Source organism: Chionomys nivalis, chromosome 19 (assembly GCF_950005125.1).
Source record: "Chionomys nivalis chromosome 19, mChiNiv1.1, whole genome shotgun sequence".
NCBI lineage: Eukaryota > Metazoa > Chordata > Mammalia > Rodentia > Cricetidae > Chionomys > Chionomys nivalis.
Window position 1 is genome coordinate 3,125,200 of NC_080104.1, and position 25,118 is coordinate 3,150,317.

Sequence of the window (25,118 nt, forward strand, 5' to 3'; positions counted from 1 at the left end):
CTGTGACGCTGCTCAGTCCTTGAATAAAGCCTCTGCTGATGCTGCCTCTTGGTCCTTTCTGTCCCTTGTTCAGAAACACCAGTCCCTTCTGAGTGTAAAGTACACAAACACTAAGGGAAATGCCTTCCGATAAAATAGTGTGTGTGCCGCTGTCTACGTGTGAGCGCATGCACAGCCAGCTGTCGGGTCACTGATGACCGTGGGTTCTCAGAGGCAGGCTGGCAGAGTGAGTGGGCCGTGAGCCCTAACAGCAGTCCTGGCAGTGCCATTTCCCCAGTGAGGTTCTGAACAGAGTAACATCTGTCCTTAGGCTTCGTGTTTAAATGTGTAGGTTCCTAGAAGTCCAGGTTATATCAGAACTAAGAATACTAACAACATTAATAACCTCAGCACTCAGGACCTCTGAGTTTGAGGCCAGGCTGGTCTACAGCGTGAATTCCAAGCCAGTCAAGGTTACAGAGGAAGACCCAGTCTCAAAAAATATGAGAGAATTTCAAAATAGAATCAGGTTTGGGGCTAAAATAATTTGGTCCAGGAGTTTGCTTTGGGTTATTTACCTGTTCTGGGAATGGTCTTTCTTTCCTACCACGTGGGCCCTGACGACTGAACGCAGTTCTTCAGACCTGGAGGGGGTAAGCGCCCTTTTCCGCCGAGCCAGCTTGCCAGACACGGAACAGAGTCCATCCGTGTGGATGATCAGCATTATTGAGACTTGCAGGAAGCCAGGTACCATGTTATGGTGCACCTGTTACCCACTGCTTGAGAGGCTGAGGCAGGAGGATCATTTGAGGCCAGCCTGGGCAAAATCATCTCAGACAGGAAAGTAGTGCTATGGGATATGGAACAATTCTTTGCATTCTGTACAATTTTAAAGATTTACTTACTAAAATGTTTAGATTGACTTACAGTGGAAGAGTGTTTGGTTGCATGAGTGGCTGTGTACCACAGGTGTGTCTGGTGTCCCTGGGGATCAGAAGAGGGCACTGGATACCCCGGAACTGGAGTTATGGATGATTGTGAGCTGCCACGTGGGTACTGAGAGCCTCAAACTCAAGGTCCTCTTCGAGAGCAACTAGTGCTCTTAACTGACCGCTGAGCCGCCTCTCCAGCCCCTCCGCCATTTTTAAAAATTGTATGTGTGTGTGAGATTTGAAGTGGATGCAGGCATTTTGGTACCAGGGCACACATTCGAGTCAGATGCAGGCATTGTGGGTACCAGGGCACACACGCAAGTCAGATGCAGACATTGTGGATACCAGGGCACACACGCGAGTTCGAGAGACGAAGTCACCAGGCTCCCTCGCTCTGACCTTTGCCACTGGGTCATCTGCTCAGGACACTGGGTGTTAAATCCCCAAGGCTGCAGAGGGTACATAAAATGCTGCATGACCTCGGGAGAAGGCAGGATCCCTTTCACACCCCAGCATCAGGAGGTGTGAGGCAGGAACATCGTCAGCACTGTCAGTGAGTCTAGGGAAGCCCTGCCCCAAGATGGGCTGAGAGCAGCTGGAGAGCGCGAGCTCACCCTCCCATTCCCTTCCCACTCCACCATGGCACCTGACGTGCAAGGGAAATACATCTGCTTGCCAGTGTGCTAGAGAGGCTGAGTGAGGCCGGCCTGTGGTGTGCTAGAGAGAGAGCTGGTGAGTGAGGCCAGGCTGTGGTGTGCTAGAGAGAGAGGCTGAGTGAGGCCAGGCTGTGGTGTGCTAGAGAGAGAGCCTGGTGAGTGAGGCCAGGCTGTTGTGTGCTAGAGAGAGAGGCTGAGTGAGGCCTGCCTGTCCGGTAGGAGAAAAGAATGTTGAGGCCACGCGGGGATAATGACCTCTCCATTAACCTTACTGTGCTCTTTCCACTCTGGTCCAAATGTCGGTCTCTGCTAGGCAATTGGCTTTGACAGGAGCCCTGCTAATCACCACTTACTAACCTTTCATTTCCAGATAAAAGCAAGAGATTAAAATGAGTGGATTTTTCATTTTCCAGAGAGAAAGGGCTAATGGTCGTCTCTGAATTATATATATATATATCTCATTCATGACAAGAGTTATTACCGGGTCCTTACTCGACTATCTAGCCATTCAGTTCCTAATTGGCTATGCATCTTGCTTCTTCAGATTTGTCTATTATATTTTATTTGTAGGGTTTTGTACGTTTGGTGTATACTATACTTTTGCTTGTTTGTTTATTTTTATTTTGTTTTTTTGATTATTTTTTTTTAATACTTTCTTTTTTCTTCAAGAAAGAGTTTCTCTGTGTAGCAGAGCCGTGGCTGTCCTGTAACTAGTTCTGTAAACCAGGCTGGCCTCAAATTCACAGAGATCCATCTGCCTCTACCTCTTGAGTGCTGGGATTAAAGTGTGCACCACTGTGTTGGCTTTCTGCTGTGTTTTTATTAGTTTTCTTTTACATCTTTTCTGAAGGTTTAATTATGCACATGCATACACACACACACACACACACACGTGCCCTCGGAGGTCAGAGTCATCAGATTCCTGGAGATGGTTACAGGCAGTGTATGAGCTACCTGATGTGGTACTGGGAACTGACTGAACTCACTCTGTAGACGAGATTGGCCTCGAACTCACAGAAATTCACCTACCTCTGCCTCCCAAGTGCTGGGATTAAAGGCGTATGCCACCACTGCCTGGCTCCTACCTGTGGTTTTTAAGAAACTTGGGGCCAGATATGGTGCTGTTCAGGCCTTTAATCCCAGCACTTGGGAGGCAGAGGCAGATACATCTCTGGGTTTGAGGCCAGCCTGATCTACACAGCAAGTTCCAGAACCGTCAGAGCTACACAGAGAAACCCTGTCTTGAAAAACAACAACAACAACAACAATACTGGCTCTTACAGAGGTTTGGGTTGGATTCCTGGCACCACATGGTGGCTCACAAGTGTCCATAACTCCAGTTCCACAAGTGTTACCTCTTCTGGCTCCAGCCAGACACATGGTGCATAGGCACACATGCAGGCAAAACACCCATAGATAAAACAACCACCTCCCCCACACACACTCACAAAGTTGAATTGTATTTACAGTTCCAGATGGTTAAGTCCATGTTGAGCCAGGCACTGACAACAGGGAGCGCACGTCTCGGACCACAGGCAGAGCAGATAACGTCCTCGTCCTCTGAAACATCACCCCTCAGGTGACGTATTTCCCCTCATCCTCCTCAAACATCTGCCAGTTGGGGACCAAGCATCCAAATGCCTGGGACTTACGGGGACATCTTCAAACCAGCACAGTGACATGAGATGCGGCCTCAGAAAGAAGTCATAAATAATGGGTCGCTTGGCTGCTCTTGCTTCTTCCCCACCTAAAAAGAGAGTGTCTCTTTTGTCAAATAACTAGATGCTTTCTTTCCTGGTTTGTTCCCGTGGAAGCTACTGATTAAGATGTGCAAGGTGTGTCCCTTGAGTTTACTGGGCCAAGCAAGGCTCCAAAGCCTGGCATCCTCTGCTGTTACCCCAAAAATACAAATCCTGTGGAGGAAGTGAAGGACACTCAACTCTTCCTCAGCAGTCAAATAACCAGTGATAAACTCTGGGTTAGAGTGGACGAATCAGCTGACCAGGTCTTGTGACACTGGCCATATCCTGACTACACCAGCTACAGAAAGGCATGCTCTAAACTGGTGTGGTGGTACTCAGAATGCAGAAGCAGGTGGATCTCTGAGCTTGAGGCCAACCTGGTCTACACAGTGAGTTCCAGGATAGCCAGGACTACATAGGCCCTGTCTCCAAAACACAAAAACAAGAACAAGTTTGCTCTGGGGCTGGAGAGATGGCCTAGAGGATAAGAGCACTGGCTGTTCTTCCTGAGGTCCTGAGTTCAATTCCCAGCAACTACATGGTGGCTCACAACCATCTGTAATGAGATCTGGTGCCCTCTTCTGGTGGGCAGGCAGAACACTATATAAAATAAATAAATCTTTTTTGTTTTTGTTTTTCGAGACAGGGTTTCTCTGTAGTTTTGCAGTCTGTCCTGGAACTCGCTCTGCAGACCAGGCTGCCCTTTAATTCACAGAGATCTGCTGGCCTCCTGAGCACTGGAATTAAAGCCATGCACCAACACCACCCAGTAAATAAATCAATCTTTTTTTTTTGGTTTTTCGAGACAGGGTTTCTCTGTAGCTTTGGAGCCTGTCCTGGAACTAGCTCTTGTAGACCAGGCAGGCCGCGAACTCACAGAGATCCGCCTGCCTCTTCCTCCCAAGTGCTGGGATTTAAGGTGTGCGCCACCACTGCCCGGCTATAAATCAATGTTTTTAAGAAGGAAACAGTATACCTAAATCCTGATGCAGGAAGTTACCTCTTTACCCTTTACAGTTTTTTCTTCATTTATTTGTGTGTGTGTGTGTGTGTGTGTGTGTGTGTGTGTGTAGTATGGATGTGTGTGGGTCCGGCACATGAGAAACCAGAGGTTGATGGGCTGTCTTCCTTTCCCTCTCAAGCTCATTTGTGACAGTGTAGACAGAAGTTTCTATTCCACCTGGGCCCGCAGCTGTCTATTCCCAAAGAAACACACAGAGACTTATATTAATTATAAACTGTTTGGCTTATTAGTTCAGGCTTATTATTAACTAGCTCTTAACAACTAAAATTCACCCATAATTCTTGTCTATGTTTAGCCACGTGGCCTGGTACATTTTATGAGTAAGGCATTCTCATCTTGCTTCCTCTGCATTTGGGTGGCGACTGCAGACTGAACCTTTACTCTTCTCAGAATTCCCCTAGTTTGGACGCCTCACCTATACTTCCTGCCTGGCTACTGGCCACTCAGCATTCCATTAAACCAATACACGTGGCAAATCTTTACCGGGTACAAGAGCATGATCCCACAGCAAGACAGAGTCTCTCACGGAACCTGAAGCTGGCCATTTCAGGCGCATGGGTTAGTCACTGAACTCACAGGATCTGCCTCTGACCCCAACACTGGAGTCAGTTCACAAGTGTACATTACATCTCCTGGCTTTCTTTACATGAGTGCCAGGGACCCAAACTCAGGTCCTCATGAGCGCAAGTACTTCACTCACCATTCTGTCTCAGTTAGGGTTTTTGTTTTTGTTTTCAAGACAGGGTTTCTTTGTAGCTTTGGAGTCTGTCCTGGAACTCATTCTGTAGACCAGGCTGACCTTGAAATCACAGAGATCTGCCTGCCTCTGCCTCCGCCTCCCAAGGGCTGGGGTTTAAAAGCGTGCACCACCACTGCCTGGCACAGCAGCTCTTACAAGGAAAACATTTCATTGGGGTGGCTCACTTACAGTTCTCAGAGGTTTAGTCCATTATCATCATGGCGGCATGAAGGTAGACATGGTGCTGGAGGAGTAGCTTAGAGTCCTGCATCTTGCAGGCAACAGGAAGTTAACTGAGACACTGGGGGGGGGGGGGGTCCTGAGCATGGAAAACCTCAAAGCCCACACCTACAGTGACACATTCCTCCAAGGCCACACCCACTCCAACAGAACCACACGTCTTAAGAGTGCCACCCCTTGTGAGTATATCGAGGCCAAATACAACATGCAAACAGCAGACAGTCTAACACAGCTGAGGCCAACAACAAAGTCCTGAACTTAGGTAGCCTGAACTAACAGACTGCCAGCAGGATCATTAGCTTTGTCTTCCAGGGAGGCATAGCTAAGGTAAATTCACAGGCTCAAGGACAGTGCAGAGAAGAATCCAGGTGAATTTAAAACACTAGTACACCTCAGTTGTAGAAAAAAATTTCCAAGACCAGTTTCTGGAGCCTCTCGGCCATTCAGCCAGACATCGGCCACCAGTACACGGACCCAGCACTGGTCCCAATGAAAGACCCTACAGACCCCCTCCTCAGAACCCGCAGCTAGCAGGCTCCCCGGGAGAACGTCCTGTTTGCTTGAAAGATTCACAGGATCAGCAGCTAGCCTGCTCTCGTGAGAGGAAAACAGGATATCTATAAGATAGGACATCCACAAAGCAGGATGACTGCAAAGTAGGATATCTATAAGATAAGAGCAGGATGTCTGCTGCCAGACATTCATTCTGGGAGATGAAAAACCATTCATGCCCCCCCCCCCCGCCTCATTCCGATAACCAAGCTTCTGCTTCTGTAAATTGCTTTTTGCTGCCCTCTTTCCTATAAAAAGTCCTCCTCCCAGTCTGCAGGCGCGCAAGTCCTCCGAAAGACTTTGCCACCCGCAGGTACCTGTGTCTACCTAATAAACCTCTTGCAGTTTGCATCTGACCTGTGGTCTCGGCCTGGTCTCTGGGTCCGGGGATCTCCACCTGAGGGAAGGTCCCTACCGGGGTCTTTCATTTGGTGCACGGGCCGGGAAAAGAGGCCCCCACCCAGGGACCACCAACCCACCATCGGGAGGTGAGCTAGCCAGCACCGATTTGTTAGTCTGTGTCTGCATCGTTTATGTTCTTTGTTAAGTCTGTACACTCAGATCTGGGTATCTGTATCTGGCGGGCCCAGGAAGGAGCTGACGAGCTCGGACTTCCACCCCGCAGCCCTGGAAGACGTTCCAAGGGTGTCTGGAGCCCGGAATTAGGTGGCAGCTTTCCGGAGCTCAATCTGTATCGGACCCAAAGTCTTGCTTTGCTGACTTGGGTCTGAATCTGGAGCCCGAAATTAGGTGGCTATATTGTCTGTGCCTAATTGTTGGATTTTTGTGTTTAATATGTTCTTGTTTTTGTATATCTGTTTGTACTCGAGTCTAAATTTGGTACCATGGGGCAGTAAGTAACCATCTCTTTGCAGACCCAGCTGTGGAAATCCAAAAGAAACGCTGACAGTCTGCCCCTCCTTCACTTCTCTAGGCTATGCCTTGCTGAGGCGATTGCCGCCCTGCAGGCCTGCTTTCTCCCCAGAGGGCTGGTGATCTCCTGCAGCGCAGCCTGGAGCCAGGTCTAGGCGGGGCAACCAGTCTCAGCCCAGAGCAAGCTTCTCAGCAGGGCGCAAGGCGGGGAATGGCAGTGACCCTGGTTGTGGCCCCACATCTGCACCTCCAGAAAGCCCAGAGGGACCAGAAGTAGTGGTGGGCAGACTACCGCCACAGGGATCTCCGGCTCCCTTGCCGGAAGACTTCGGGGCAAACGCAAGCCGCCCCCCTGATTCCACTTCTCAGGCCCTCCCCTCAAGAGAGGGCCTGACGGACGCTTGCAGGTAGGGGACAGCTACGCCTCTATCATCAGCTGCTCATAGCGGGTCTCCGTGGGGCGGCATGCCACCCCACCAATTTGGCCCAGGTTAAGCAAGTAATACAGGGAAATGAAGAGATGCCCTCAGCTTTCTTAGAGAGGCTTAAGGACGCTTATAGAATGTATACCCCCTATGACCCTGAAGATCCAGGGCAAGCTACAAGTGTATCCATGTCTTTCATTTGGCAGTCTAGTCCAGATATTAGAAGCAAATTGAGAGGCTTGAGGGTCTCCAGGGACATACTATACAAGACTTACTAAAAGAGGAAAGATTATGGCAGAGAATGAAAGATCGGGAGGAGGAAAGAAACAAAAAGAGAAACAAGGAATTGACTAGGGTGTTGGCCACCGTGGATCAGGGACAGAATAGAGAGGGAGACAGGAAGGGAGGACGACTCAGGGCCAAGGTGGACAGAGACCAGAGGCCTTACACTGGGACTTGGCAGACTTTCGTGTCCAGTACCCTGCCCTAACATTGCTCCAATACATTGATGACCTCCTTCTGGCGGCCGCTTCAGAGAAAGAATGTCAGGAGGGCACAAAGGCCCTCCTACAGACATTGGGACAATTAGGATATCGGGCATCAGCCAGGAAGGCTCAGATATGCCAGCAGCAAGTCATTTACCTAGATTAGCAATTAAAAGATGGACAGAGATGGCTGACCGAGGCGCGCAAACAGACTATCACTAACATCCCTACCGCTGGCTCTCCAATGCCCGCATGACTCATTACCAAGCCCTGCTCCTGGATGCGGACCGGGTGTGGGCAGCGGGAGCATGCGGGGCATCCAGCAGGCCCACACTAGGCGTTGGTCTCCCCGCGGCGGCTTTGGCGTCGCGCGGCGGCTTTCCTGTGAGCGGTGGGCGGCTGCTGGGCGTGAAGGGTGGCAGTTGGCCCGCAGGCGGCGTTGGCAGCGCCGTACGGAGCGGCCGCAGCTCCTTCACCAGCTAGGTGGTGGGCATGTTTGTGGTGTATGTAGTGCACTCCTGCTGGGTCATGTACGGTATCGTCTACACCCGTCCGTGCTCGGGCGACTCCAACTGCATCCAGCCGTATCTGGCCCGGCGGCCAGAGCTGCAGCTAAGTGTTTACACCACCACACGGTCCAGCCTTGGTGCAGAGAACAATGTGGACCTGGTCTTGAATGTGGAAGACTTTGATGTGGAGTCTAAATTTGAAAGGACAGTTAATGTTTCTGTACCAAAGAAAACAAGAAACAATGGGACGCTGTGCGCATATATTTTCCTACATCATGCTGGGATTCTGCCCTGGCACGATGGGAAACAGGTACACCTGATCAGTCTGACTACCTACATGATCCCCAAACCAGAAGAAATTAGCCTGCTCACAGGGGAGTCTGCCACACAGCAGCAGATAGAAGCAGAGAAGAAGCCGTCTAATGCCCTGGATGAACCCGTTTCTCACTGGCGACCCAGGCTGACCCTGAATGTGATGGTGGATGACTTTGTCGTTGATGGGTCCTCCCTGCCTGCAGATGTGCATCGGAACGTGAAGATGATTCAGCTTGGAAAGACAGTGCACTACCTCCCCATCCTGTTCATTGACCAGCTGAGCAACTGGGTTAAAGACCTGATGGTGATAAACCACTCTGCCACTGAGCTGCCACACCCCCAAATCTCACTGGGGCGGCTGCGCTTCTGGATCCACATGCAGGATGCCGTGTACTCCTTGCAGCAGTTCGGGTTTTCAGAAAAAGACGCAGATGAAGTGAAGGGAATTTTTGTAGACACCAACTTATATCTCTTAGCGTTGACCTTCTTTGTTGCAGCGTTTCACCTTCTTTTTGATTTCCTGGCCTTTAAAAATGGCATCAGTTTCTGGAAGAAATATTTCCCAGGTACGGAATGCCTCAAGTCTTAGGCACCGATAATGGGCCCACCTTTGTCTCCCAGGTAAGTCAGTTGGTGGCCAAACTCCTAGGGGTCGAATGGAAATTACATTGTGCATAGACCCCAAAGTTCAGGACAGGTAGAACGCATGAATAGAACAATTAAGGAGACCTTATCCAAATTAACGCTTGCAACTGGCACTAGAGACTGGGTGCTCCTCTTACCACTGGCCCTGTACAGGGCCCGCAACACTCCGGGGCCTCATGGACTGACTCCTTTTGAAATCCTATATGGGGCTCCTCCCCCATTTATAAATTTCTTTAATTCAAACATTGCCAATTTTGCTAACAGTCCTTCTCTGGAGGCTCATTTACAGGTGTCTACAGATTGTGCAGAGAGGTTTGGTAGCCACTCACCACTGCTTACCGAGACCAACCGAACCAGCCGGTGGTACCGCATTCCTTCCAGATAGGAGATACTGTTTGGGTCTGCAGACACCAGACCAAAAACTTGGAACCTCACTGGAAAGGCCCTTACACTGTCCTTCTGACCCCCAACGGCACTAAAGGTTGATGGCATCGCAGCCTGGATCCACGCCTCACATGTTAAGGCTGCCCATATGACTGAAAAAGTGGAGCCCGCGGTGACCCCAGCATGGAGAGCCCAACGCACTCGAAACCCCTTAAAGATAAGGCTTACCCGTGGGGCCCTTGGATCGTTATATGGGCCCTACTAAGACTGGGGATGGCGACATTCCCGGGATATGGCTGCCATCACCCGGGGGGGGTGCGACATGGGACCAGGAACAAAGACTTCTATGTTTGTCCAGGACAAAACACACAAAAGGGACGTGGAGGGCCGGGGGATGGTTACTGTGCCCAATGGGGTTGTGAAACGACGGGGGAGGCTTACTGGAAACCCTCCTCAACCTGGGATCTAATCATGCTCAGACGAGGAACCACACCTGCGTACTCAGGAAGGGGACCCTGGACTTGCCGGGCGGGGGGCGGGAAGCTTGTGGCCCCTGCTATGATATCACTACCGCTACCATTGTCCAGGGCGCCACCCCAGGAGGTAGACGCAACCCCTTAGTCCTAGATTATGGAGACCAGCCAATTTAGAAAACTTCAGGCAGCCATGCATACTGATATCAAGGCGCTGGAAGAATCAGTTAGCGCACTTGAAGAGTCATTAACCTCCCTCTCAGAGGTAGTCCTACCAAACAGGAGGGGCTGGACATGCTGTTTTTGCAAGAGGGAGGGTTATGCACGGCACTCAAAGAGGAATGTTGTTTCTATGTGGACCACACTATGACAAAGCTTAGAGAGAGGTTAAGACAGACACAAAAGCTGCTCGAATCACAACAAGGATGGTTCAAAGGATGGTGTAATAAGTCTCCCTGCTTTACGACTCTATTGTCTCCTCTGATGGGTCCCTTGATTGATTATCCTCCTTCTGATACTCCTGTTTGGGCCCTGCATCTTAAACCGCTTGGTCCAGTTTATGAAAGACAGGCTGTCAGTTATTCAGGCCCTAGTACTGACCCATCAGTATCATGTTACAACAACAAGAAACCGAGGTTCCGTAACTGCTTAGTGTAAAAGATTTAACTCTATGATAAAAAGAAAAAGGGGGGAATGAAAGACCCTATAGACCCCCTCCTCAGTACCCGCTGCTAGCAGGCTCCCCAGGAGAACATCCTGTTTGCTTGAAAGATTCTCAGGATCAGCAGCTAGCCTGCTCTCATGAGAGGAAAACAAGATATCTATAAGATAGGACATCTACAAAGCAGGAAGACTGCAAAGTAAGATATCTATAAGATAAGAGCAGGATGTCTGCTGCCAAACATTCATGCTGGGAGCAGAAAAACCATTCATGCCCCCCCCCCACCTCATTCCGATAACCAAGCTTCTGCTTCTGTAAATTGCTTTTTGCTGCCCTCTTTCCTATAAAAAGTCCTCCTCCTAGTCTGCAGGCGTGCAAGTCCTCCGAAAGACTTTGCCACCCGCAGGTACCTGTGTCTACCTAATAAACCTCTTACAGTTTGCATCCGACCCATGGTCTCGGCCTGTTCTCTGGGTCCAGGGATCTCCACCTGAGGGAAGTTCCCTACTGGGGTCTTTCACCTATCCTGCTGTGCAGAAGTGAGATGCAGCTCCATCCATCACCATGTTGCCATACTCAGCTAGTAATTATGGCCTGCCGGCCTCAGCTCTGAGGAGCACAGAGCCTAGTCAGCAGTCACAGTTGGAGTCTGTTCCCTGGCGTCCAGAGAAGAGGATGAAGCTCATCCCGGTGAGCCAGCCCTGGGCTTTTCCCCCATTTTAGGCCCAACTCTCAGAAGCTGATGTAATTCTAAATGCAGAGCTGTAGGCAGTTGCATCCCAGCCTCTTGCCACACAGTGAAAGAAAGATCCACCCACTGCAGAGGCCTTCAGCCACTGCCACGGCCTTTTGAAGAAGGAGGGGGTGTAAGTCAGGATTTCACCCTGAACTATACAGCCCAGGCTGATCCTGAACTCACAGCAACCCTCCTGACTCAATCTCCTGAGGGCAGCAATCACCACCTTGAACCACCACACCCAACCTGCCACAGTCTTGGTAGTCTGCAAGACAACTCAGTGATAAAAGGCGATTGCTCGCTCTCAAGCCTGAGAACCCTGGTTTGATCCCTGGAAGCAACACAGTGGACTAGAGAACTGTTGTCTGCAGCCTTGCTGATGCCACGTGTGCAGTGACCAAAAGTTTAGCATCTTGAGCCTTCACACTTGGTGTTTCTCTTAATGACTGTGGCTCAACAGTTCAAGTGTACATGACCAGAAAGGATTTCAGGGCTCTGGGGGAGCATTGAAACATGCTAAACTTGGGAACAGTGATTTCTCTCCTGATTCCTGGGGAAGACCAAAATCCTGCTTAGCTGGGAGGTCAGTGCTGCTCACTGTCAGATCAGACACAGAATGGCCTCTCATCTGTTACTCACTGGAAATTAAAATGAAAAGCTGCCGTGACAATTGTGCATTAAGTATTTCACTGGACAAAGTCTGTGTCAAGTTTCAAGCCCGGGACAAGCGGCTGAGTGCCTGTTTAACTCATCAAAGCCGATCTGGCTGCCAGGTTCTCCCAGCATCCCTCAGTCCCTACCTGTTACAGGGTATGGCTGGCACACCTGCCCTCTGCCCTGAACTTTCCAGCCCAGGGGCTGGGCTGCCCTTCCCCAGAGGCTCTCTTTCCTATATAATCCTGACATTTTGGTAACCTCCCCTTTTACCTTTGGCCTCCTGGCTGCTGCACATGTCCTCTACCCACACCCCATCTCTTCACACATGGCCCACAGTTCAGCCTGGTCACGTTCACTCTGGACTCTCCCAGATGTTCCTGCCTCTGGCGAGGCTCTCGCTTTTATCTATGGTAAACGTTCTCCATCACACCTAGGAGCAGTCATGGCCTTTCCCTCCTTTCTCTCATTCATCATGGATACTGGATTTTGGGGGTACCTGTCTCAGAAGTCAAGGCAAGCCAGGCAATGTGGTACAGACCCCAAGTCCCAGGACATGAGAGGCAGAAAGAGGCGGCTCAATGTACACTGGAGGCCAGCCTTGTCTGCACACCAAGGCGCGGGCCAGCCACGGCTAAACTGTGACTCCCCGTAGCAGCAATTTCTCGGGTCTGCTCTGCTTGCCAGAGGCAAGCAACGGCTCTCATCTAAGATGGGTCAGAGGTTAAGAGCACTGCCTGCTCTTCCAAAGGTCCTGAGTTCAATTCCCGGCAACCACATGGTGGCTCACAACCATCTGGAATGAGGTCTGGTGCCCTCTTCTGGCCTGCAGGCAATACACGCAGAAAGAATTTTGTGTACACAATAAATAAATATATATATATAAAACATTTTCTAGAGACTCGATAGCTCTCCTCTCGGGGGCAGACGTGATGAAGCTCCAACCCAGAATGGATGTAGACTAGAATCTTCCCGGTAAGTGCACTTTGGGGTGCTACACACATTAATAGGAATGGGTAGTCAAGATGTAAGAATTAGCCATTAAGAAGCTAGAGCTAAAGGGCCAGGCAGTGTTTAAATGAATACAATTTGTGTGTTGTTATTTTGGGGCATAAGCTAGCCAGGCAGCTGGGAGCAGGGTGGCAGGAACGCAGCCTGCAGTTCCTACTACAGAATGGCTGCCCAACGTGTGGACAACTATATCCACAGAAAGCCTGAGAAAGCTTGGGAAAGAATACAGTACAGCATGGCTTCTTGGTAGCAGCAATTTCTCGGGTCTGCTCTGCTTGCCAGAGGCAAGCAACTGCTCTTGTCTAAGAGAGGCTTCCTGACTCAGCTTTAACTGCAAAACCCTGCAGCTCTTTTAAGAGGTCCTGCCATGAAACACTTAAACGGTGTTGATGAAAAGCGGAACTCATGCTTTTCGGTTTTCAGCCATAGCAGGAAAAAAGCTGCGCTGTTTAAAAATGCCAGCTTTCTGGGCTGTCCTGCCAGGGCAAACTGACTGTTTGAGGCAGGAGGGCCCACTACAGAGAGAGAACTTGAGTGTTGTCTCTGGACATAGTGTTGCATCTTGATTGCTGGCAGGGATCTTGAAATGACATAGAGTTGTGGCAATAAAAATGGCTACAGCTGTTACCTCTGCAATGAGGCTGGAAAGCTAGGGAAAGGGCTGGATCTAGCCCACAAAGCCACGGCTTTAATCCTCCCCATATTGCTCAGTAATTTAAAGGCTCATGTGGTCAGAAAGAGAGAGAGAGATACAGTAAAGAGAGATTCAAAAACAAAACAAAACCTTCTAAATGATTTACAGTGTGTTAAAAATATATGCAGGCTACAAGTTAAAGTTCTTAAAAGTAAAAAAGGAAGAAAGAGAGCAGTTGGGTGTGGTAGTACACACCTTTAATCCCAACACTTGGGAGGCAGAGGGAGATTGACCTGTGTGACTTCAAGGTGTGGTAGCATACGCCTTTAATCCCAATGCCTGGGAGGCAGAGACAAAAGGATCTCTGAGAGTTCAAGGACAGCCTGGTGAACAGAGTTATTCCAGGTCAAAGGTATACAGAGAACCTGTCTGAAAAAGCAAAAAATAAAAGTAAAACTAAATGAAATAGAGGTTAAAATAGAGCCGCACTTGGGGCTGGAGAGATGGCTCATTGGTTAGGAGCGCTGACTGTTCTTCCAGAGGTCCTGAGTTCAGTTCCCAGCAACCACATGGTGGCTCATGGCCATCTATGATGAGACCTGGCACCCCCTTCTGGAAATGCAGACACACATGGGAGGAATGCTGTACACATAGGAAATAAATAAATTAAAAAAATAAAGCCGCACAAAGATGGAAATACACAGAAAATCTTGATACTGTATGCTATTATGCTCTCTTTGAATTGTTTGAATGCTGAGAAAAGAGCAACAGCGCTAAAAGATATTTGTTTATAAATGCTGCTGAACTATTCCAACATAGATATTTTGAAAATATCTTGACTTTAAAATTTGGATCTAAGGACATGATGCTTTGGAAAGGAGTTTCTTCTTTTGTTTTCACAGACGATGAGACCCTGTGGACTGCTTCCATCTCAATATGGTATGATAGACCACGCCCTCCTGAAAGGTTGCTGCGAACACCTTCAAAAAATTACTTCACTCGGGGCTGGAGAGATGGCTCAGAGGTTAAGAGCATTGCCTGCTCTTTCAAAGGTCCTGAGTTCAATTCCCAGCAACCACATGGTGGCTCACAACCATCTGTAATGACGTCTGGTGTCCTTTTCTGGCCTGAAGGCATACACACAGACAGAATATTGTATACATAATAAATAAATAAATAAATAAATAAATAAATAAATATTTTAAAAAAATTACTTCACTCGACTGCTGACTGAGATGAACCTAGCACACAGGTTATACCATGAAAGACCTGATTAACAGTGCCCCCATACAGCAGGAAGCAGTTTGGAGAGAAAAAACTGTGCCCATGTTCCCAAATATTGCTTATAAATGTCCTTTTACATTTAAAGGGGGATATGATAGAGATATGAATAATTTCCATTGATATAAATTTTGCTTTGTTAATATAAATTTAAGGTCAATTTTGTTATATGTATATATATGTATATGTATTTCTGATATTGAATATGGTATTGTGATTGTGTAGTTCATGTAAAAATGTAATGTATATAGGTTGTTAATGGATAGTCATCAAATATAGTCAAGCTTGTAGTTATGTTAGATTTTCTAGATGTACATAGATATATTATAGATAGACATTCATCATATCTTTCAAAGACTACAGAATAGGACATTTAATGTTTTAATAACTTAGGGTTTTTCATGACAATGAGACATGTCTGCTCCTGACAGCACCAATCTACTTCAAGAAGAAGATGGGCATCAAAGAGGCACCTTATGGAGTTTGATAGCCATTTGGGCAAGAAACTGCTCTTGCCTGGACTATTGCATAAACTGGACACAGAGAACCCACAGAGAGAGGACTACTGAACCTGCCTAAAGGTGAAATGATCTTTCGGGGTTCCTGATTCATGAAAGAGTCTGCAGGACACAGGAGATAGTGACTGAACTGCCTTTGAAATTTCCTGCTTCATGGAAATGTCTGCTGGAAACTATGGGCCTGTAGGCCGAAGATGGATGCCCCAACGGTACAGAGGAACTTTGGGTGACTGACTGTACAGGCAGTGAGATGTCTCTGTCATTTCTAGAGTTTGGAAGTTGCTTCTTTCTTGTTTACGTAGGTAATATTATATCCTTCTGGAGTCTTTCATGGAGTTGAAGAATGGTTAGTTATACTTATACTTTTCCTTTGTTATGGTAAAAGATAAAATAGATATAAATATTGTAACTGTAATTCTTACTTGATAATTGATTTGTTATATGTAATTTTACTATGTTAAAGTTAAAGCCTTCCTTTCTTTTTGTTTAAACAAAAAAAGGGAAAATGATGGAGGAAGGTCATTGGTTAAACAAAGAAACTGCCTTGGCCCCGAGAGGACAGAAAATTAGGTAGGTGGAGTAAACAGAACAGAATGCTGGGAGGAAGAGGAAGTGAGCTCAGACTCGATAGCTCACCTCTCTGGGGCAGACGTGATGAAGCTCCGACCCAGGATGGACCGTAGGCTAGAATCTTCCCGGTAAGTGCATCTTGGGGTGCTACACACATTAACAGAAATGGGTAATCAAGATGTAAGAATTAGCCATTAAGAAGCTAGAGCTAATGGGCCAGTCAGTGTTTAAATGAATACAAACAAAAAAAAAAAAAAACATTTTCTGGCTGGATGGTGACGGTGCACACATTCAGGAGGTGGAGGCAGGTGGGACTCTGTGAGTTCAAGGCCAGCCTGATCTATAGAGCTAGTTCCAGGACAGCCAAGGCTATACAAAGAAGCCATATCTTGAAAACTGCCCCCACAAACTCCTTTGTAAATGAACCTATAAGACTGTTTGTGTGTGTATGTCTGTGTGTTGGGGGAAGAGGTGGGTGGGTAGGTGGTGATGCAAGTTTGTGCAATATGCCAGCCTGGAATTTAGAGAATAACTTCCAGTGTTAGCTTCAGGCTATTTCTAACCTTTATTTGGGATAGAGTCTCTCACTTGAACATTGACAAGTAGACTAGATTAGCTAGCATGCTCAGGGTGCTACCTGTCTCCCACCTATCTCGCCCTCTCTGGGATTACAGGCAAACCCTGCCTTCATTACAGAGGTTCTCTAATGTGGGTGGAGACACCTTTGGGGGGGTTGAACAATGACACTTCCACAGGCTCTCATGGCCTCTCTGGACAGTGAGCTTTGTCTTTTCCGCTTAGGGGTCTGTTGCACTCTTGTTCCCTGATGCTGTCATCTGTGGTGACGCTGGGACTTGTTTCTGTTTGCCTTTGCTGAAGAATCGCTGCGTGGCTGTCTGTCTGGCACGGCTTGACAACCACGACTTCACGTGTTTGTTCGCTGTTTCTACCGAGAGGGAACATCCAGTCTCTGTTACTGTACTTGGTGAGACAAGCTCGTGCCTTAACTGCTGAGAAAATGGCATGAACACTTAGTGAGCACTCACTCTGCCAGACACACTGGGGAGAACTTTGTTTTTCTTATCATCACATCTTCCTTGTGATTTGGTAAGGTGGGCATCACTGTCACTCCCTCCTGCACATGGAACAACTGATTCTTGCCCAGGCCACTCAGTTCCTAAGTGACCACTAGCCGGATCACACTGCTATACCATCCAGCTGGAGTGCCAGCCACAGACAATACCACAGTGCATCTGTGCGCGTTGTGTCAGGCCCCTCCAGAGCAGCCAGGGCTGGGTGGAGCCTTTCCTCCCCACCTTTGTCTGGTCAAGCATTTCCTCCCTCACTTTGTTGTGTGCTCATCTTCTGGCTTGGATATTTCCGGGTCTGGGTACACGCAGCCCATGGAAGTCCAGCTGCTGTTGAGGTCCTTCTCATTTTACACATGGGGACATCGAAGGTTGCATGGTTTGTCTTGTTAGAAAAGGCACTGGTGGCTCATTTCCAAAGGTGCCTGGATCCTACTTCAGGTCACCGCTGCCTCACACCCAGCTAGAAGCTTAGAATAGAAGCTAAGGTTCTAAGTTCTTCTGAAAGGTCACGAGTCTGATAAGGCTTAAAATAAGCAGAATGTAAAATGTAAAGATGAGCAAACGCCCGGCTTTTGTTGAGGAAATGACAGATGTTACACGGCAGAGGAGAAGATCAGTCTGGATGATGTGTAAGGTTGAACCCTCTTGATACTCAGCCCAAGAGGAAATGGTGGAAGGGCTACAAGTGACGGTTTGTAAAGATTGTTCTCAGGGGCTGAAGAGGTGGCTCAGAGGTTAGGAACATGTACAGAGGACCCAGGTATAGGTCCCAGCACCTGCATGATGACTTGCAGCTGTCTGGAACTCCAGCTGTAGAGGATCTGATGCCTCTTTCTAATTTCCGAGAGCAACTGTCCCACCCACAGAAAATCAAGGTTAGAGATAAATTCTAGAAATTTGTTCTATGCTTCAATCAGCACCTGCCCTTCTAGGCCGATGCCCCGACTTTTCGAGATTCTAAAATAAACTGCCTGCATTTCTCTTCTCTGAGTGTCAGTGCTCTCAGGACAAGAGGGTCTGCCACCCACATGATGATGGGGAAGTAATCCAGTCACGAGCCAGGTCTGCCTCCTCTGAGAACTTCTGGAAGCTTCCCTGAGCTCTGCCCTCTTAGGACAGCCTTGTAGGCAGCCTGCCTGCCTCTCTTTCATCCTCTGACTTCCTTGGGTGTTGGCTAGCTTGTCTGCCTCCCCTTCAGAGGCTGTCAGCACGCAGGGCAAGGGGCTTTCCTTGTGCTTTCGTTCTTTGCGCTGAGAGTGGAAGGCGTCATTAGATGAGGATGAAAATGAAGGAGTCTGAGACTTGTGATGGACAAGCTGGACCTCACGGAGCTGCTTCACTTCTGCAAACTGGTTCTGAGACAGGGTAGGCTTCGGGCACATGTGACCAGGGCTCTGCCCCTTAACTTTGTCTCTGCCTCTTCCTGCCACCCTAAAGACTTCCTTCTGAGCTAAGCTCACTCATTCACCCACAGGGGGAAGAAGATGGACAGTCCTCATTCTGTTTCTGATCGGCTAATACAGGTTGTGTGACCATTCCAAGACCTATAATAGGCAACCAGAGAATTTGCATGCCGATTGACTGATGTATCATCAGCAAGAAAGAGGGTGAACTGTGATTGGTTAATGAAGATCCTTCTAGAGTAAGATAACAATCTGTAGGGAATGGGGAAGTAAGAGATGCATGCTAGGTAGTGAGAGATGTGTGTTGGGTATTGAGAGATGCATGCTGGGTATTGAGAGATATGTGTTGGGTATTGAGAGATACGTGTTGGGTATTGAGAGATGCATGCTGGCTATTGAGAGATACGTGTTGAGTATTGAGAGATGCATGCTGGCTAATGAGAGATGCATGTTGGATATCGAGAGATGCATGCTGGCTATTGAGAGATGCATGTTGGGTTTTGGTGAGAAGAACGGGAGTGGGAGTGGGGTGGGGAGGGGCAGTAGTCAGAGGCCTGGTTTCATTAGCAGCTCATTGAGGGCCCAGGGGAAATGCCACATCCTGGGTCACCTACCTTCCCCTCAAGAAAGACTTATATGGGGTCCAACAACAAACCATTCTAAGAGCCCCATGGAGTTAACTACCTCAGCTCTGTATCAAGATTATGGATCACAGCGACCTGGGGGCCTCTCAGGCTCCCCTTGGGAAGGGATTGTGGTCACCCACTGAGAAGCCAGGAAACAGAGTGCAGAGAAGCTAACAAACATGTCCAAGTCCAACTGCTGGTCAGCAGTAGAGCTGGGGCCAGCGCCCATGTCCCCTTTCCCTGACCCAGACACAGGCCCTCCTTCCTCCCCCTTCCTGCCTCTCCTTCTCTCATTCTTCTTACCCCCTTCTTCCTTCTTCCCCCTTCTCCCCTCTCATTCTCTTTCCCCTACTCCATCCCCTCTCCTTTCTTCCTGTCTTCTTCTTTCCCTTCCATACCTACCCTTTCCTGCTTTCCTCCTCCCCTCCTTCCTCCCCCTTCCTCCCTCTCATTCTCTCATTCTTCTTACCCCCTTCTTCCTTCCTCCCCCTTCTTCCCTCTCATCCCCTTTCTCCTCATCCCTACTCCTCCTGCTTTCCCTCCCTGTGCTCTTTCCCTGCTGTCCCTCTTCCAGCTCCCTCCTCTATCCTTCCACCCATCTCTCTCCTACCCTTCCACCTCTCTCCCCTTTCCCTTCTTCCTGTCCCTCTACCATCCCCTCTCTACTCCCCTCCATCCTGCCTTCTGTTTCCCTTCTCTTTCTAGCTCCTCCCTTGTTTCCTTCCTCTCCACCTCCCTTTTCTTCCCCTCTATTCCTCCTCCATCTCTCCCTCATCCTACTCCTTCCTTCCCCCACTCCCTCCTTCTCTTCCCATCCCTTCCATCCCTCCCTCCTTGCCCCTGGAGCCAGTAGTAGCTGCTGTGTTCATAGTCATGCTCTCAAATCACCTGCCAGTGCTTGGAAAAATGCAAATAAAAGCAAGATTGTGATATTTTTCGTAAATAAGCAATGTAGCAACTGAAATCTGATTTGCGTCATCAGTCGAATCTACCGGAGAGATATCGGTGTTGAAATATTTGCATACATTCTCGTGGAACATTTACTGTGGAAAGCTGGGCTCCAGGAAAAAGCTTTCCTATACATTATTCATGATGGAATCCAAATGAACCGCCAAAGCCCTTCCACCCAGGGGCTGCCATTTTTGCCTTTCTTTTTTTATTACCTCTGAAGCGCTAATCCTAGCGAGCATGTAACGCTGTCCACCAGTGGGCGGCATAATTAGCCGGAGAGGTGAATTGTCGGACTTGGCGGTGCTGACCCCATGTTGACCCCTTCAAGGAACCTTGGCTTCTCTAAGAGGATTTTCTCTGCTGGTGGAGTGCTAATGTCCTTCATTGCCCAGGAGCCCGGTGGTCACAGGATAGCTGGGTGGTGCAAGGCCCTTTATAAGCTGACAGTCTCCCAGGTGCTGCCCACAGAGACCCAGAGACTGTTAGTGTTGAATTGTGTCCCCACCCTATTGTAGGTGTGGATTGGGGTCCAGAGAGCACCCACTGATTTCCAGATTCTTGTGTCTGGGAACCTTGGTTTATATATTATACCTGATGCATAATAGCAATAGAAACAGAGCTTGCTATCAGAAGTGGTCAGGGAGATGGATCAGATTGTTCAGTGCTTGCTGTTGAATGTAAGGACCTGAATTCCAATCCCTGGCACCCAGGTAGCCGTGCACCTCTGTAGCTTTGATGCAAGGGGAGTCAGAGACAGGCAGAGTCCTCAGAGCTCAGCAGCCAGCTAATCTAACCAATAAGTGAGTACCAGTTCAGTGCAAGATCTTCTCTCAAAAGACAAGGTGGAAAGCCATAAAGGAAGACACTGATGTCACCCCTGGCTTTCCCACGCAGATAGGAGGGTACTGAGCTGGAGACCAGCTGAGGATATACACTGAAATTCTGTTACAGATAAGTAAACACCAAACAGGCTAGAGAGATGGCTCAGTGGTTGCGAGGTTTTGCTATTTTTGCAGAGGACTGGACTTCAGTTTCTAGCACCCACATCAGGTAGCTCACAATTACCTGTCACTCCAGATCAAGGGGGTTCTGATCGCCTTTTCTGGCCTCTGTGGACTCAAACACACATATGGTTTTATGTGCTTGCACACACATATGAATAAATAATGAATATAAACCTTTGTTGAAGGAGCTGCGGGCTGCATTCCTGCCGCCCTGCTCCCGGCCGACTGGCTAGCTTATACTCCGAAATAACAACACACAAACTGTATTCATTTAAACCCTGCCTGGCCCATTATATCTAGCCTCTTCTTGGCTAATTCTCACGTATTAATTTAGCCCATTTCTAATAATCTGTGTAGCACCACTAGGTGTGCTTACCGGGAAAGATTCAGCATGTCTGACCTGGCGGCTTGCTTCATCGCGTCTGGCTCTGAGAGGAGCTGCATGATTTCTGAGCTCAGTTCTTCTTCCTCCCAGCATTCTGTTCTGTTTACTCTGCCTATCTAAATTCTGCCCTATCAGATGGGCCAAGGCAGTTTCTTTATTAGCCAATGACTTTCCAATGGAGGCAGTCTGAGGACAGGATCGCCCCTTCAGTCTGAACATTGGTAGAGGTAAAAGAACTCTCTAGTGGCCTCTCCACTTCTCTGATCTTCAGCATTAACCCCTATGTCTGACTCTGGGTTTTTATTAAAACCAGCTAAAACTCATGTCACACACACAAGGTTGTTAATTCAAAGGGAGGGACACATAACCTATTATCTGCCCAGAAGACTGGGAGTGGATGCGGTTAATAACCTGGTGACCTTTGCACTATTGGTGTGGCTGAACCTCTCTCAGATGCTTATCATGAGTGAGTCAATCTATAGAACTTATCTTTATGGATGGTGTCACACGTAGTCAATCTATAGAACCCATCTTTATGGATGACGTCACATGTACTTTACAAAGAGTTTGATGTAGTCGGTTCTTAAGCCGGATTGAGTTAATTAGCACAGGACTGAGTTAATTAGCCCCAGGAAGTTTTTCACCAAATTGTGCTATGCTTAAAAATAAGCTACTTGGCGTCAGGACTCCTGAAGCTGGAACCAACACTAGCTACTACCTTAGCCGGGCGGTGGTGGCAAATGCCTTTAATTCCAGCAGAGGCAGGAGGATCTCTGTGAGTTTGAGGACAGCCTGGTCTATAAGAGCTAGTTCCAGGACAGGCTCCAAAGCTACAGAGAAACCCTGTCTCTTTAAAACAAACAAACAAACAAACAAAAACAAAAACCAACCAAACAAACAAAAAGCAAACTACCTTGCCTCCTGCGGATAGTCACTCTGCTGGCCTTGGTAGTCACAAGGGCACCCCTCCACCCCACCCTGCATCTGACATCTTCAGACTTGGGGGTATTTGTACTGTGTTCTTCCCGTAGAGGTAGCACTTAATGCCTGGGAACTAAGTGAGCTCATAAACAGAGACAAAAAAGGGAAGTCCTTTATCTATAAAAGTGTGGAAGGTAGGAATCAGCAGAGCTGAGTGGGAGGAGCCACAAGTGAGGCCGAAAGCCCGGTGGAGAGTAGGATCCAGAAAACCAGCTGAAGAGGAGAGAGCAGCAGCTGTGGAATGACAGACTGTTGCCTGGAAAGGAGGGAGCAGAGCCCTTCACTGGGATGAATTGGAGAAAGTGATTGGATTGTTCCATCAGAGAAGTCAGAGGACCTGGCACTGTGGTCCTCCGTAACTCCAGATTCAGGGAATACAAGACCATCTTCTGGTTTCCAAGGATACCTGCATGCAAGTGTAAAGACATACATGCAGACACAATAAAAATAAAATATCTTAACAGGTGGTGGTTGCACATGCCTTTAGATTCAGCACTCAGAAGACAGAAACAGGAGGATCTCTGGGAGTTTGAGGCCAGACTGGTCTACAGAGCAAGTTCCAGGCTACCCTGCTCCACATAGTAAGACTCTGTCTCAAAAACACAAACAAAAATAAACAAGTAAAGCTATCAAGGAAGAACCATGACACGGTCATGTGCATACAACTGGACACACCACAATGGGTGTACTGTAAGACTTTAAGACAATCCTGAAGCCATTTTTGACAATTCTGAATCCTCTCAGCCTCTGTGCCATAGTGCTTCCTCTCCTCCCCTGGGAACCAAGGACCTAACAGCTACACATGCACATACTCAGTTCCTGAACAATTACCCATATACGTATGTTTTGATTCAGTCCCCTGGGAAATGGGGTCAAAATGACTTCTTACCTCATCTGATCTGGCAACAGCTCTCCAGTCAATTATTGGTAATAGCCCTTTCGAATAAGCCAATCAGAATAGTCAAAGAACAATCCCCCTTGCTTCTGTGGCCCCTTTAAAAGTAGACTGTACCAGCTATTCGAGGTCCCTCGGCTTCCCGAATGCTGGGAGACCCTGTCATGACAGAATTAATAAAATCTTCATGCTTTTGCATCGGCTGTGGTGTGTGAGGTGGTCTCTGGGGGCGACTCCCTCTCGGAGTTTGGACAGTAGATGTCCAACAGTACACAATTGCATATACCACAGCAGATAAACACAGTTGCACACACCACATGAACATCACATAACAGGAAAAAGGAAAAAAAAACCACCTCTTAATCTAAGTGTGGGAGGTAGAAACAGGAGGATCAGGAATTCAGGGTCAGCCTCGGCTACATAATGGGATTGAGGCCAGTCTGGAATGTGTGAGACCCCATTTCAGGAAGGAAGGAAGGAAGGAAGGAAGGAAGGAAGGAAGGAAGGAAGGAGAAAGAGAGAGAAAGAAAAGAAACAGGCTGTGAAGATGGTTTACCGGTGTGGTGGCTTCAGTGTAATTGGCCCTCACAGCCTCACAGGGAGTGGCACTATTAGAAGGTGTGTCCTTCTTGGGGTAGGTGTGACTTTGTTGAAGGAAGTATGTCACTGTGGGTGGATTTTGGCATTTGAAATGCTCAAGGCAGGCCCATTGTCTTTTTCTCTCTCTTCCCCTTCCCTGCTGCCAGCAGATTGGGGTATAGAACTCCCAGCTACCCTCCAATCATGACAATGGACTAAACCTCAATTAAATGTTTACTTTAGCTGGGTAATTGTGGCATACATCTTTAATCCCAGTACTTGAGAGGGAAGAGGGAGGTAGATCTCTGTGAGTTCAAGGCCAGCCTGGTATATAGGGCAAATTCTAGGACAGCTAGGGCTCTTACACAGGGAAACCCCATCTCAAAAAACTAAAAAACAAAACAAAACTGGGTTTTCCTTTTAAAACCCAGTGGTGGTGGTGGCGCATGTCTTTAATTCCAGCACACTGGAGGCAGAAGCAGGTGGATCTGTATGAGTTCGAGGCCAATCTGGTCTACAGAGCTTGTTCCAGGACAGGCACCAAAGCTACACAGAAAAATCCTATCTCAAAAAACAAAACAAAACAAATTTTCCTTCATATGAGTTGCCGTGGTCATGGTGTCTCTTCACAGAAATAGAAACCCTAACTAAGATAGCAGGGAGGTAAAAGTACTAGCTACCGAAGCCCTGAACCCATGTAATTAGCTGGCTTTGGTTGCGAGCATCTGTAATACCGTTACTCCCATTGGGAGACAGAAGTCAGCTATACTGGAGTGTGCAGCTGCCGCGAGAGAAAGAAGAGAGACCCTGTATCAGCAAGGAGGAAGCAGGAACTGATGCCCCTAAATTGTCCTGTGACCTCCACACATATGCTATGGTATGAGAGCATGTGAGTGTTCTCTCTCTCTCTCTCTCTCTCTCTCTCTCTCTCTCTCTCTCTCTCTATTTCTTTCTCTCTTTACACACACACACACATTGAACCAAGGCCTACTTTAACAAACTAATCGACTCAAATGTATCTGTAATGCTCTGAGTATCTGATTATTTGTTCTTTGTAGAGGGATTTTTGTTTTATTTATTTATTTATTTAAGTATTTTTCGAGACAGGGTTTCTCTATATAGCCCTGGCAATCCTGAACCTTGCTCTATAGACTAGGCTGGTCTT

At 48.0% G+C, this 25,118-nt stretch overlaps 1 protein-coding gene and 1 pseudogene across 1 annotated transcript in view; both read left to right on the forward strand.

Annotated features, from left to right (window-relative positions):
• Positions 1–7,899: 7,899 nt before the first annotated feature.
• On the forward strand, positions 7,900–9,060 carry LOC130861983 (lipid scramblase CLPTM1L-like; annotated as a pseudogene).
• A 2,138-nt stretch (positions 9,061–11,198) lies between these two features.
• The window catches only part of LOC130861984 (DNA fragmentation factor subunit alpha-like), a 100,023-nt gene continuing 86,103 nt past the window's right edge, over positions 11,199–25,118 (forward strand). Inside the window, 2 exon segments of the mRNA XM_057751351.1 lie at positions 11,199–11,324; positions 16,840–17,023. Of these exon segments, the coding sequence (XP_057607334.1) occupies positions 11,199–11,324; positions 16,840–17,023 (310 nt within the window).